Source organism: Cydia fagiglandana, chromosome 25, assembly GCF_963556715.1.
Source record: "Cydia fagiglandana chromosome 25, ilCydFagi1.1, whole genome shotgun sequence".
Lineage (NCBI taxonomy): Eukaryota > Metazoa > Arthropoda > Insecta > Lepidoptera > Tortricidae > Cydia > Cydia fagiglandana.
The window spans coordinates 6,325,562-6,340,943 of NC_085956.1; the positions used below are offsets into that span (position 1 = coordinate 6,325,562).

A 15,382-nucleotide genomic window follows, 5' to 3' on the forward strand; every position below is an offset into this window, starting at 1 on the left:
GTTAAACTGTGTCCCTTACCTTTACAAAACTAGTGTTAATTCACTATCATATAGTCATAAGTATTAATTTTATCGTAGATTTAGATTAAAGTAAAAAATATATAGTAATAGGAAAATAAACCCTGAGCCATATCGATTCTATTTTATCCTCAGTTGACAATAACAGTACAAACTTGTGGAAAATACGTTGTATTTTGGTGGGCGGAAAATGTTAAGGATTGTAGTCTTAAAATAATTTCGCCTGGCAACATTATCGTTCAAACTTTAAAAAAAAATATATACTACCTTCCCCTTCTCGTATCGCAAATGTAACATGTCGGGCGCATCTCGCTGCGCTAGTTATTATTTTCGAATATTATCGTCTCGGTTCATCTAAAAGATTCAATTTCGTCTGTAAACTGTGTGTACTCATTGTGGAAGGCTAATCAGTTGAAGAAGCACTGCTCCTGCTCCGTTTCGGTGTCCACGCTGGTCCAGGTAACTCGGATTCGAGGTAAGTCTAGACGAGCCGAAGGTCTGAGAAGCCTGCGCCAGCCTCCACCGAGAGCTGCACCGTCATCTACAGCTCAGCAAGGTGAGTGCTTTTACCAATTGACCTAGCCTGTCCTAAGTTCCACGGTATATCGTTTCGTATCTCGTCTCGTATTTCGTTTGAATACAGTCCACATAATTTTTAAATATCGAAGTAAAATAATCCCCTTAACAGGGGCCCTTATTTAGTTACACTTATTATGCTGATAAAATACACCAAGTTTCGTAATTTATCTCAACTACAAGGGGGTGCTTCACCACGTTGAAATTTTGTATGTTGTTTGAAACCCAAAAAATAGAGTATTTATTATTCAGAATTTTATTTAAATATCTGGTTTCACACTATTTGCACATGTGATGTATAAGTTTTGAAGTAGAAAAACATTTTCTTTCAAAATAATATCTTTTAAATCACACTTTCAAATAATGTGAAAACTACTACTTACATAAAAATCTAAATAATAGTAACTTAATTTTTTTGGATTTCATACAATTTGAAAATTTCTAAGTGTTTGAGCACCCCCTTGTAGTTTACAAACTTGGTGTATTTTGTCAACATAATAAGTGTAACAAAATAAGGGGGTGCCGCTTCTTCTAGCTAGAGTTTGAATTTTTCCCATACAAACGTGAACCACCCTGCTACTATATGTATACCTACGAGATTTGAAGAGTGCCCTCGATTCCTCCTTAATCTCACCATCAGAACTGGGTTTTGACAAAGACGCAACCAATCTGTATGTATATACTTACAAGTTACAACTCAACTAAAAAAAGAATTTTCAAAATCGATCCCGAAATGACGGAGATATCAAACATTAAAGAAAACCGAATTAATACCTCCTTTTTAGGGTTTCGTAGTCAAATGGCAAAAAACTGAACTCTTATAGATTCGTCATGTCTGTCTGTCTGTCTGTCTGTGTGTCTGTCCGTCCGTATGTCACAGCCACTTTTTTCCGAAACTATAGGAACTGTTTAAACTTGGTAAGTAGATGTATTCTGTGAACCGCATTAAGATTTTAACACAAAAATAGAAAAAAAAATACAATAAATTTTGGGGGTCCCCCATACTTAGAACTGAAACTTAAAATTTCTTTTTCATTAAACCCATACGTGTGGGGTATCTATGGATAGGTCTTCAAAAATGATATTGAGGTTTCTATTATAATTGTTTTCTAAACTGAATAGTTTGCGCGAGAGACACTTCCAAAGTGGTAAATTGTGTGCACCCCCCCCCCTTTAATTTCTAAAATAATAGAATGACAAAACTAAAAAATATATATGATGTACATTAGTAGTTTTTTTTTAATCGTCATAAATCGTAAACCGCAATTTTGTTATGTTACTTGCTGCTACGGAACCCTTCATGGGCGAGTCCGACTCACACTTGGCCGCTTTTTGGGTTTGCTTTATTATTGTTTTTGTATTATTGAAGTGAAAAGTTCTTTAGCGGCGCTGAGCACTTTTTAAGGTGGGGAAAAAATGATAAACTCGAGACAACGTAACGCGTAACACGCTGACGTCATGGGTGACGGACAATGTTCATCATCATCATCTCAGCCATAAGACGTCCGCTGCTGAACATAGGCCTCCCCCTTGGACCTCCATTCGTACCGGTTGGAAGGGGTGGGGGGGGGTGCACACAATTTACCACTTTGGAAGTGTCTCTCGCGCAAACTATTCAGTTTAGAAAAAAATTATATTACAAACCTCAATATCATTTTTGTTTTGAAGACCTATCCATAGATACCCCACACGTATGGGTTTAATGAAAAAGAAATTTTAAGTTTCAGTTCTAAGTATGGGGGACCCCCAAACTTTATTGTTTTTTTTCTATTTTTGTGTTAAAATCTTAATGCGTTTCACAGAATACATCTACTTACCAAGTTTCAACAGTTCTTATAGTTTCGGAAAAAAGTGGCTGTGACATACGGACGGACAGACGCACAGACAGACATGACGAATCTATAAGAGTTCCGTTTTTTGCCATTTGGCTACGGAACCCTAAAAAGGAGGTATTAATTCGGTTTTTTTAATGTTTGATATCTCCGTCATTTCGGGATCGATTTTGAAAATTCTTTTTTTAGTTGAGTTGTAACTTGTAAGTATATAATATCAGTGAACGCATATATTTAGTATGGAAACCGCCTTTAGGAACATTACCGTTCAAATTCTCGGGCCAAATTAGCACACACACACAATTACGCCTACATTCAAATAGGACGACGCGTTTACAGAGCCTGTAATCAAAGCTGGTAAACAAAATAAGAGTCATCTTTATTACTCTAATGGTACATAGCTAAGTGTAGATGAAATGCATATAATGTCAATAACTACCAATCAGCGACATTAATCCGCTAATAACCTTCTTGCTGTACGTACTGGCCGCTTCGAGTTCGCGGTTCATATTTGATTAGAATATGACTTGGACAGGGATAGGTTTATGCCATACAGTGAAGAACCAGTCAAATAATTCACGTATAATAATTTAATGCAGATTAAAAGATAACTAGTTAAAATGTTGTTATGACATGACAGACTAACTCAACATAAGTAAATATATATCATTGTTGTATAAATGTATTCCGCTATAATAAGTATTTTGTATATTTTATTATCTATCTGTATGGCAGTGCGAAGTCACGTTCAGGTATAGTCTGTCCGTTTTTCTAAGATCAAGTACGCCACAGTAAATGTATGGCGAACTTGATCTTAGAAATCGGACTGGCTATACAGTCTGCAAAATTTACATGGGTACAAGAATCGGGTCAAAAATATTTGAACAGGCGGAGTCACAATAAATCCCCACTTTCAGTTCAGAATATTTTATATGTATATACCCGGTCAAGCAAGTTTGTCAGTAGAAAAAGGTGCAAAATGAAAATTTTGTATGGGACCACAGCCGTTCGCGCGCTTACATTTTCTAAATTTGCCGCTTTTTTCTGTGTGCATTTGTTAAATTAATTCAGTGAAAGCATGATAGGAAAAATGTATCTACATATAGGAGACCGGGTATGATTATCTCACGGGTTATATCTCATGAATAGAACATATTCTAGATGGTTTACTAACGAATGGCCCAAAAACGTTTCCCAAAGTATCACATCCCAAACTATGTTTCCCAAATTATCATTTCCCAAAAAAATGTTCGGCAAAACAACTTATCGCATATTTTCAGTTAGCAATAGTCTTTTTTGGCAAGTTATTGTTTAGCAAATGATTACTTGGACAAGTTTCATTTTACCAAATATTATTTAGTCAAATGTATCATTAAGCATAACTTACATGTCCCAAAATATTGCATGGCATACAATTTACATAGGTACCAATAGAGAGGAGGCTGCGGAATTTATTTGTCTGGTATTTAGCTGATCATTACATATATGTACATAGTAAAATGTAACGTCAAAAAAAACATTCCTCTAAAATATGTAGTAAATGATCACTAAAATTAAAACTCCATTTTAATATAAAATGATAACCAAATTTGTTACATCTTGCTATTCTATTAAAGCAAATAACACCAAAGTAATAATTGTAACCCAAAAATTGTAAATAACTACCAATTTTTAAACCACATTTTAGTCAAAAAGACATGCAATTTTTTTTACATCTCGTTATTCTATTAAATTAATTAATCCACTTCGATGACCTTTTTCTAGTACACAGTATTTCGTTTCTGTATGGACGGCAGTTCTAACCTAACCCACTTTTCTAATAGCATTTCGATTCTGTGAGGGTCACAGTTCTAACCTAACCCACTTTTCTGATAGTGGTTCCGTTTTGTGAGGATCGCAGTTCAAACCTAACCCAACCCACCCAAATTACGTAGAATTTAACGTACCTATATTAACATAACAAAAATTACTTTAAATAGATATGCTTATTTGTCAAATTTGCGAAGTGACAATTTTGACCAAACATCTTTTTGGAATATAATCATCAACTGAAAAATAATAAATAATTATAATTATAATTTAATTTGTTCAAATACTTCATTGTAATATAATCATCATTCTCTTGTCCTTGTTCCATTCACTTGGGGTCGGCGCAGCATGTCTTTTTGGAATATAATATTAGACAATAAAAAACGTTTGCTAAATAAGTTTTTGTCCTAATAACATTTGACAAAGTAAAATCATGCCAAATGATAATTTGACCAAATAAATTATATGCGAAGTGTAACTTTGCTAAAGGTGTCTTTGGGAAATGAAACTATTGCGATAAGTTTGTTGGGAAGTGAAATTTGGCGAAATGTATTTGGCCCAAACGAAAGTACACCATTCTAGATATCTTGCCAGGCATCCACTCAATTTCATGTCTCTCTAATTGGACGCTTTTTTCCATAGTTCTCTGCGAATAGCATCTTGTGGGAATCTGAATGGAAAGTAATGTAAAATGGCAATACCAAATTTGATTATTAATTTGAAATAACTAGGTAGTTTTTTTATAGCTCCATCTCATGAAATAAAAAAGGAAAATACAAATCTGTAAGAAGGAATTTATTTATAATTATATAGAAAATACCTAAACCAAACACAAGTTAATAAAATAGTCTGCTTCATTTTGCATAACACCATCCCTATTATCCTCGCAATTTAAAAAGTCGTATGTTGTTATGAAAGTCGTATGCAGTTGTTACGTTTTAGCTTAGCACGGTAGTATTGAAAACAAATCGTCATGTTTTTTCCAAATTTTACTGGAGTTATCTGTTTACTACAAGTGAAAAGTGATTCCATTGTCCTTGGTATGAACTAAAATAACTTCTGCACCACTTCACGACACATGAATATATTTTTATTACAAAAACGTTGTTTTTATAAATCAATTTAGCCATTTGTCACTGACTGTCATCTCGGTCGCGTACTGAGATTGCCAATCGAGCAGTTTGTAAGTACCGCCTATCGCGGGGTAGTTTGCGTTGGGTCATAATTGAGCGGACAGAATACTTCCATGTATATCATTTCGCTGTATAATATACATACAGATTGGTTCCGGCTTTGTCAAAACCCAGTTCTGATGGTGAGATTTATGAGGAATCGAGGGCACTCTTCAAATCTTGTAGGTGAATGAAATGATGATGATGATCCTTCCGGCCGATTTCGAACATGGCGACCACTTCGACTCCTAGTTAGCTCGGCGCTCGTGCGCCCGAATATGGCTGACATAGCCGATCTTGGAGGTGAACCTCCGCGCACATTGAGGGCACGTAAGAATACCAGCCACATAGTGGTAGTGAATGGAAGCAGGCTGGCGCGCTTTCAGATCATCGCGTTTAGTGTCGAGGTCAACTTTACGTTGCTTCTCGAAATCGCGCACTTTGTCATGCACCAGCCTGCGCCACTCAGGACGTTGTGCTGCATATAGTAGTAGGGTGGTTCACGTTTGTATGGGAAAAATTCAAACTCTAGCTAAAAGAAGCGGCACCCCCTTATTTTGTTACATTTATTATATTGACAAAACACACCAAGTTTGTAAACTACAAGGGGGTGCTCAAACACTTAGAAATTTTCAAATTGTATGAAATCCAAAAAAATTAAGTTACTATTTTTTAGATTTTTATGTAAGTAGTAGTTTTCACATTATTTGAAAGTGTGATTTAAAAGATATTATTTTGAAAGAAAATGTTTTTCTACTTCAAAACTTATACATCACATGTGCAAATAGTGTGAAACAGATATTTAAATAAAATTCTGAATAATAAATACTCTATTTTTTGGGTTTCAAACAACATACAAAATTTCAACGTGGTGAAGCACCCCCTTGTAGTTGAGATAAATTACGAAACTTGGTGTATTTTATCAGCATAATAAGTGTAACTAAATAAGGGCCCCTTAGGAAAAAAAAATGTTTATTGGACCACCCCAACATATAGTGATACTGGTGTTTTTATAAACAAACCAAGCTTTTACATTCAAAATTGTGACATTTGATGAAGTGAAACTGCTGATGATGATCAGAATGGAACTCTTCAACGACGCATAGCTCATGTTTGGGGATTTGTCCTCTTCGTTATGTTTGTTAAGCACGTTAGGTTTTTAAGTCACATTTTCGTCAAGCTCAAGTTCTAATGATGGGATACATAAGGAATCGAGGGAACTCTACAGATCTGAATGGCATTGTATAGTGACTTTTGTATTTTCATCAGGCAAACAAGGATTTACATTAAGAACAGTGGCATTTGATGAAGTGGTATTGCTGATTGTGATCAGAACGGAACTCCTCGACGACTTGTCTTTTTCTAATTGATTGTTAAGCAAGTTACCCCACTGGCAAAACAAGCAAGATTTTGAATTCGACTTCTACCTGAACCTGGACCCGGACGCGGACCCGGACTCGAGATCGCGAATTCGGACACGGACCCGTTTTCTATTTGGTTGGTGTAAATGGTGTTGGTGAATTTTTTGATTAATTCGGGCGAAAACTGGAAGGTTAGGTATCATAAAATGTTCATGAAGAGAAATTGTAAGAGATGGTATCATTACCAACAACTGTGGAAAATACTGTTTGGTTACTCTTTATTTAAAAATAGCAAAATCAAATTGCATGATTTCATTCGTTTTCTCCACTGTACACAGAATAAGTAATGATGTTACTATATATGTTCAGAATATTATTTGAATAAACTTAGGATAGGATACTTAGGATAGGAAATAAAATGTGTGTTTTTATATCTTTAAACCCAATTACTAAGTAGACTGCACATACATTAAAGTCACATTAAAATTCCATTTTGCGAAATAGAGATTACAACATTTAACTTTGCAAAAGTAGATAATTGAAATATTTTAAAAGCGATGAAAATAGATTAGGTTAAATTCGAGCTACAATGATATTAGTTTGGGTTCAAGGCAAGGTTGCAGGGCCTCAACATGGGAAAAAAGGGGGAGGGACTGTTGGCCTGGCTCAGTGAGCCAGAACTCACCCACTAATCCCTACTACTGCTGTAAGCAGGGAATGAATTCCCAATGTATTAAGTTTAGGTTTGATAAATTATAAATATATTTTATTAATAACATAATAATATACAAATATGTATAAGCATAAAGTAATAAATAAGCCTACAGCTATTAATAATGTCCGTAATCTGTATAATTCCAAAATACGGATCCCTCGGATGCGGATGCTGCTTACATAATCTCGTCTGTCAAGGTGTTTCGGCAGGAAAGGCCTTGGCAGACTTATAAATTCCTGAAATGAGGGTTCATACCTACCGACTAGAATTGGTTTCATGGCGGTATCAGATGGGTTAGTGTACGGTAACCGATGGTCATCTTGCTTATAATCTCGTCTGCCAAGGTGTTTCGGCAGGAAAAACCTTGGCAGACTTATATATTTCTAAAATGGGGGTCCATACCCACCGACTGGAATTGGTTTCATGGTGGTATCAGATGGGTTAGTGTAGGGTAACCGATGCCGACCTTGCTTACATAATCTCGTCTGCCATGGTGTTACGGCAGGAAAAGCCTTGGCAGACTTATATATTCCTGAAATGAGGGTTCATACCTACCGACTGGAATTGGTTTCATGGCGGTATCAGATGGGTTAGTGTACGGTAACCGATGGTCATCTTGCTTATAATCTCGTCTGCCAAGGTGTTTCGGCAGGAAAAACCTTGGCAGACTTATATATTTCTAAAATGGGGGTTCATACCCACCGACTGGAATTGGTTTCATGGTGGTATCAGATGGGTTAGTGTAGGGTAACCGATGCCGACCTTGCTTACATAATCTCGTCTGCCAAGGTGTTTCGGCAGGAATAGCCTTGGCAGACTTATATATTCCTGACATGAGGGTTCATACCTACCCTAGTAGCATTTTCGTTGGGGCCCACGGTGCCAACGGTAGGGAAAACGTTGGGATGAGGTTCGTTCCGTAGCCAACATTAATTTTGTATTGGCCCACCATCGCATTTACCAACATTCGCTGTGGCACAGATGCCCAACAATGGGCCTTTGTGTATTTTGGTACCGTTCGCTAAACAACGATAATATTCGTTGGCCCAATGATGACATATATCGCATTTACCAACATTGGCAGTGGCAGTGATGCCCAACAATGGGCCTTTGTGTATTTTGCTACCGTTCGCTAAACAACGATAACATTCGTTGGCCCAATGGTGACGAATACCGCATTTACCAACATTGGCTGTGGCACGGATGCCCAACAATGGGCCTTTGTGTATTTTGGTAACGTTGGCTAGTCAACGATATCATCCGATGGCCCAATGATGACAAATATCGCATTTACCAACATTGGCTGTAGCACTGATGCCCAACAATGGGCCTTTGTTTATTTTGGTAACGTTGGCTAATCGACGATATCATCCGATGGCCCAATGACGACAAATATCGCATTTACTAACATTGGCTGTAGCATTGATGCCCAACAATGGGCCTTTGTGTATTTTGGTAACGTTGGCTAATCAACGATATCATCCGATGGCCCAATGATGACAAAAATCGCATTTACCAACATTGGCTGTGGCACTGATGCCCAACAATGGGCCTTTGTTTATTTTGGTAACGTTGGCTAATCAACGATATCATCCGATGGCCCAATGACGACAAATATCGCATTTACCAACATTGGCTGTAGCATTGATGCCCAACAACGGGCCTTTGTTTATTTTGGTAACGTTGGCTAATCAACGATATCATCCGATGGCCCAATGACGACAAATATCGCATTTACCAACATTGACTGTAGCATTGATGCCCAACAATGGGCCTTTGTGTATTTTGGTAACGTTGGCTAATCAACGATATCATCCGCTGGCCCAATGATGACAAATATCGCATTTACCAACATTGACTGTAGCATTGATGCCCAACAATGGGCCTTTGTGTATTTTGGTAACGTTGGCTAATCAACGATATCATACGATAGCCCAATGACGACAAATATCGCATTTACCAACATTGGCTGTAGCATTGAGGCCCAACAATGGGCCTTTGTGTATTTTGCTACCGTTCGCTAAACAACGATAACATTCGTTGGCCCAATGGTGACGAATACCGCATTTACCAACATTGGCTGTGGCACGGATGCCCAACAATGGGCCTTTGTGTATTTTGGTAACGTTGGCTAGTCAAAGATATCATCCGATGGCCCAATGATGACAAATATCGTATTTACCAACATTGGCTGTGGCACTGACGCCTAACAATGGGCCTTTGTGTATTTTGGTACCGGTGGCTAAACAACGATAACATTCGTTGGCCCAGTGAGCACAAATATCGCATTTACCAACATTGGCTGTGGTACTGATGCCCAACAATACCAGTTGAGTTTGCTTGTGGCGTCACTAGATGGCGTTACTGTCTCCAAACATCGAAGTTATAGTTATTTTCTCGATTATTCCGGATATAATCATAATATTTTTTTAAAGTAACTTATAAATCTAATAGCTATAACTATAAAATTTATATATAAATTTAAAAAATTGTATTTTACCAACATTTTCTCAATTTAAATCTCAAAAAACATAAATCTCGCTTACGAAGTTTCGAAGTGCGGTTAGTATATATACAAATTAGAGTGTATAGTAAGTATACTTGCTTTGGCAGTACATATACTAAAATTGGAACGATACAGAGAAGATTAACAACAACTGCTGCCTAGGGCCTTCATGTGGATACAACCAATGCCTACCGTAGGTAGTGTAATTGTAATATTTATCAGCAAAGGCCCAACGTCGTATTACACAACCACTTACTTAACGTAGGGTAACTGTAGGACTCGTAAACAAAAGCCCATTACATAATTAGACTGTAGGCACACTATAAATTACACAACTATTTACCTACGGTAGTATTGTAAGAATCCTACACAAGGCCCAACGTTAAAGTTACAATGTTGGCCCTTTGTGGGACAAGCTGTGTTGGGCCTTCAACCTGGTGCACGACTACCTACCGACCTACCTGACTTGCCGTTGGGTAATTGTTGAATTTGCAAACAGAAGCACAACGAAAAAATTGCCCTTTTTTATTTTTTTGCTTTTGGCCCTACAGCAAGACATACGGCCAAATGTAACAATTAACCAACCATCAAACAAATGTGTATAGGCCCAACCAAAACCACCACCGTTGAATAATTGTATGATTTATTTAAATAGGCCCAACGAAAAAATTACTCTAATGGCCCTCTGTTGGGAATCTTCGGGAGGGCCTTTGTCGAGGGCCCTCCAGCAAATCGTACGGCCAAATGTAACAATTAACCAACCATCAAACAAATGTGTATAGGCCCAACCAAAACCACCACCGTTGAATAATTGTATGATTTATTTAAATAGGCCCAACGAAAAAATTACTCTTATGGCCCTCTGTTGGGAATCTTCGGGAGGGCCTTTGTCGAGGGCCCTCCAGCAAATCGTACGGCCAAATATAACGGTTGCCCAACTAATACGTAAACAAAGGCCCAACAAAATCCCTACAAGAAAATGCTATTAGGGTACCGACTGGAATTGGTTTCATGGTGGTATCAGATGGGTTAAATTAGGGGTCCCGTTGGCCACCTTTGAGAGCGTCTGCCAAGCACTTCCGGCTAAAAAAATACTGGCAGACTTCGCTTTTATGTGTCTACATGTAAATTTCTAACTGCTGCCATAATTATTATTTCGGTATCAGATGGGTTAAATCTGCCCCCTTTTTTCGCACCGGAAGTGGCCTTCTTTTTCGTACTTTCGGCAAGTTCCGCCGTGGCAGACTATCGAATTCGGACTTAGCATCACTTTTATGGTTTCCCATTGTGTATTTCATCGTGGTATCAAGTCGGTTAGAAAATTTGCGGCCGGCTCTTCTACTATAAGACAATGTTGACACTGCAATAATTTGTTTGTAAAATAGTAAATTCCTTTTGATAAATAATCACGCAAAGAGAAATTATTTACTAAGTAATTTTACTCCTTCGATTTAAAAAAAGTACTTTTACGTATTTTTACATAAATACAAGACGCGCTAGTAGGTAAAAAGTGGCAACATATTCTTACTTGTTTTGGTCTTGAAATTACGTTTTGCAGTTTAGTGGATAATTATTTTCCTATTTTCACGTAACGTTAGGCACGTAAAGGCCCCAGTACACAATGGGCCATTGCCGGCCACTCCAAGGGACGCAGCCATGCGGTAGAATGAGATAGCAATATCACTTGCTCCCTCTAACGCATAAATGCGTCCCTTGGAATGGCCGGCGATGGCCCATTGTGTACTGGGGCCTTAACACTATTTACTACAATAAAATTCAGTGTTGCTAATAGGTATCTACAATTAAGTGTTTACATGGTTTTACCAGACGTATCGTTATATCGTGAGATTTTGCCGTATTCGAACTTCAAGATATTCACAAGAGACGACACGTACTAGATCCATTCTAGGTACGTTATAGTTTAGATATCAACTAGTTTTCTTTTTCATCGCAATTCGGGCAACCAATGTCACTTTTACGTTAGATAGAGTATCTAACATATCTATTAGATGATGTGAATTGGATCTCTAAGTAAGTCATATCCTGTGGAAATCGTTCAATAGTATCTCCAGAATCGCGCAAATTTAATGTCAAATTTGACAGGTTAGATCTTAAACATATCGTTATCGTATCTTGGTGATGTCTAAAAGATATCTAATAGATGTCTATTTCAAAATCCGAATCGGGCCCATTATCGCGTAATTTTTCCTCTAAAGGCCTGGCCAAACAGCCGGCGCGACGCAGCGCCGCGTCCGCGCCGCGCGACCGCGGCACATGCTAACAGGTTACCGACGTCAAACAGACTGCGTGTGCGTCCCGCCGGTATCACGCCCCGCTTTTGTCGCGCCCCGCGCCGCGCGACCCCTTGCGTCCACGCGGCGCGTGCGCAGCGCTCCGCCACGCGGACGCGGCGGCCTGCCGCGTCGCGCTGGGTCACATCAGTCGGATCGGACGGTTCCCCTATCTTAGGCATATTTTTTTTTGTAATAATTCTATTGTGCATTATAACTTTAGGCATAATATACTGTTAGCATAAACTCACTTGGTACTGGATTGTTGCGCATACGTGCTCTACGCATAATTTTTATTGATCGAAGTGTCTTTTGGCATAATTTTAATGTCCGAATCGAGACCTGGTATCTGTTTCATTTCGCATAATTTTATTTCTAATAATTTATTTTAGCATAATTCGCCATTAAGCATAATGTACTACAAGCATAAAATCTTATGGCATAGAAATGTTTTGCATACTTGCGAGAATCATATATGTTGTAGGCTCAATATTTTTTGGCTGAAATTAATTCGCCGAATGTTTCGAAACTCGCAACTATTATTTCTCATAATTTCATTTCGCCGAATAACAACAGTTTGTTTTCATGGGGTCGCAGTTCTAACTTAACCTAACCCACTTTTCTGGCAACAGTTCGTTTTCTTGGGGGTCGCAGTTCTAACCTAACCTAACCCACTTTTCTGGCAACAGTTTGTTTTCGTGGGGTCGCAGTTCTAACCTAACCTAACCCACTTTTTTGGCAACAGTTTATTTTCGTGGGGTCGCAGTTCTAACCTAACCTAACCCACTTTTCTAGCAATAGTTTGTTTTCTTGGGGTCGCAGTTCTAACGTAACCTAACCCACTTTTCTGGCAACAGTTTGTTTTCGTGGGGTCGCAGTTCTAATCTAACCTAACCCACTTTTCTGGCAACAGTTGGTTTTCGTGGGGTCGCAGTTCTAACCTAACCTAACCCACTTTTCTGGCAACAGTTGGTTTTCGTGGGGTCGCAGTTCTAACCTAACCTAACCCACTTTTCTGGCAACAGTTTGTTTTCGTGGGGTCGCAGTTCTAACCTAACCTAACCCACTTTTCTGGCAACAGTTTGTTTTCGTGGGGTTGCAGTTCTAACCTAACCTAACCCACTTTTCTGGCAACAGTTTGTTTTCGTGGGGTCGCAGATCTAACTTAACCTAACCCACTTTTCTGGCAATAGATTGTTTCCGTGGGGTCGCAGTTCTAACCTAACCTAACCCACTTTTCTAGCAACAGTTTTTTTGTTGGGCTCCGCATCTGCTCCTGCGCTACGGGCATAGCAGCCCCTTCGCCCTTGCGTAGCAAAGCGCAGGCGCTAATGCTATGTGCCATTCTGCTAAATGTAGCTTATGACAGATTCGTTTTAGATCATACAAGTTATACCAAATAGAAAGAATCGAAATACGTTTTCTGCGATGTAAATATTCGCCTAAATCCTATTATGCTAAACAGATTATGCAAATCACATTTCGGACATTTAAACAAACGCAAAATAAAATTATTCGTATCAAAAGTCGGCCAAAATAATAGTAGTCTATTTAAGATTCGGACTTGCAAACATTCGGCCTATTGCATATTATACAAACTGAAGCTTTCTGCAAATTTAACATTCGTCGAAATACATTTCTGCGAAATAGGTTATGCCAGATGCGTTTCGGGTCACGGAAGTTATGCCAAATAGACGGAACCCGGATCGGACGTTAGGCAGCGAGCGGTGCGTAGCGATCCCGCGCGGCCGCACCGCGTTCGCGCGCGCGATGAGGGCGTGTTGAGAGCGTGAGGCCGGCGCGATCCGCGCGCGCCCTGTTTGAACAGGCATCACGCGGCGCTGCGTCGAGCCGTGTATTTGGCCAGGCCTAAAGCCTCTAAGCAATACCTAAATGCTTTTGGTACTTACTCATTTTGTTTGTTACCATATTAATTAAGGACCCTTTTTTTCAGGTTACATCGTTCTCTCCTCCTTCTCTCTCCTCAGCGCGTTCGGTCTCCTCCTCCTCCTCTCCGTCCAGCCCACGCCCGGGACTCCGCTCAGCGACATAACCTCAGGCGCCGTGTGCGCCGTGTCCGCGTTGTCGTTGTTCGTGGCGACCTTGGGAGTTTTCGCCTCGTACTGCTGCGCGAGGGATCCGCCTGATAACAGAGTGGGGACAGTGAGATGGTATTAGATAAGCACTAAAAGACATATCAGTACATACTGAAATAAATGTCATATATACTAAGCCCCCATTCGCACGACAGCTTTTTCAACGAGCGTTAAAAAAGCGCTTGAATCTGTCCACACTCTAAATTCGACTTAACGACCGAGGCTTAAAGTCGAAAATCCAACAACGCTTGATAAAAAACGTCATCGCTGTCGTGTGAATAGATATAGGTACATGGTGATTCATTTGTGTCATTCAAACGCTTTTTTAACGCGCGTTGAATAAGCTCTCGTGCGAATGGGGCCTTATTTGTCGATTAAATGACTGCCAGTGAGATTGAAATCAACTTCATACTCGTAAGAAGCGCTCCGTATAGGATCATAAAAGCAGTGTTGTTAGAAATATTAATGTAGGGGCAGTAAAGGACGACTCACGCTAGACCGGGCCGGGGCTTCGTTTTCACCACGTGATCACCGATCAGCCGTTATAGAAAATGACGGACGCCTCGGCCAGGGCAAGGCCCGGTCTAGCGTGAATCATCCTTAAGATGGTTTTGAGTAGAAGATTTGTAATTTACGTGACTTGTTGGTCCATTGTTCTAACCTATTTCTAACCTTTACGGTATAAATAAATACCTACTTTAAAAACTTAAACAGGATATTTGTATAAATGTGAAAGAATTGAACAATAACAATAGTATTTTAATAACTTTAATATGGGCCTATGATGATCGCATTTAGCCACACAGATAAAACACCCATCTTTTACTGAGAAGTGTTTGCACTTTGCGTATAAAGGCGGGTGTTTTTCCAAGATGATACACGAGATCATGATATGCTTTAATTAAGGTAATACCTATATATTATGTGCTAAAGTACGTCAACGTTTTAAGTATTTAGATTATTAGGTAAATCATGTAATTCATGTACCTATGTATCTATAAATCAC

At 38.9% G+C, this 15,382-nt stretch overlaps 2 protein-coding genes across 2 annotated transcripts in view; one reads left to right on the top strand and one right to left on the bottom strand.

The window, feature by feature from the left end:
* The window catches only part of LOC134676723 (uncharacterized), a 31,085-nt gene extending 16,627 nt beyond the window's left edge, over positions 1-14,458 (top strand). The window contains exon 4 of the mRNA XM_063535109.1: positions 14,235-14,458. Within this exon, the coding sequence (XP_063391179.1) occupies positions 14,235-14,458 (224 nt within the window). The remainder of the gene's footprint in view (positions 1-14,234) is intronic.
* LOC134677163 (neuropeptide SIFamide-like) overlaps positions 1-15,382 on the bottom strand; it is a 162,999-nt gene that overhangs the window by 131,358 nt on the left and 16,259 nt on the right. The window lies entirely within an intron of this gene.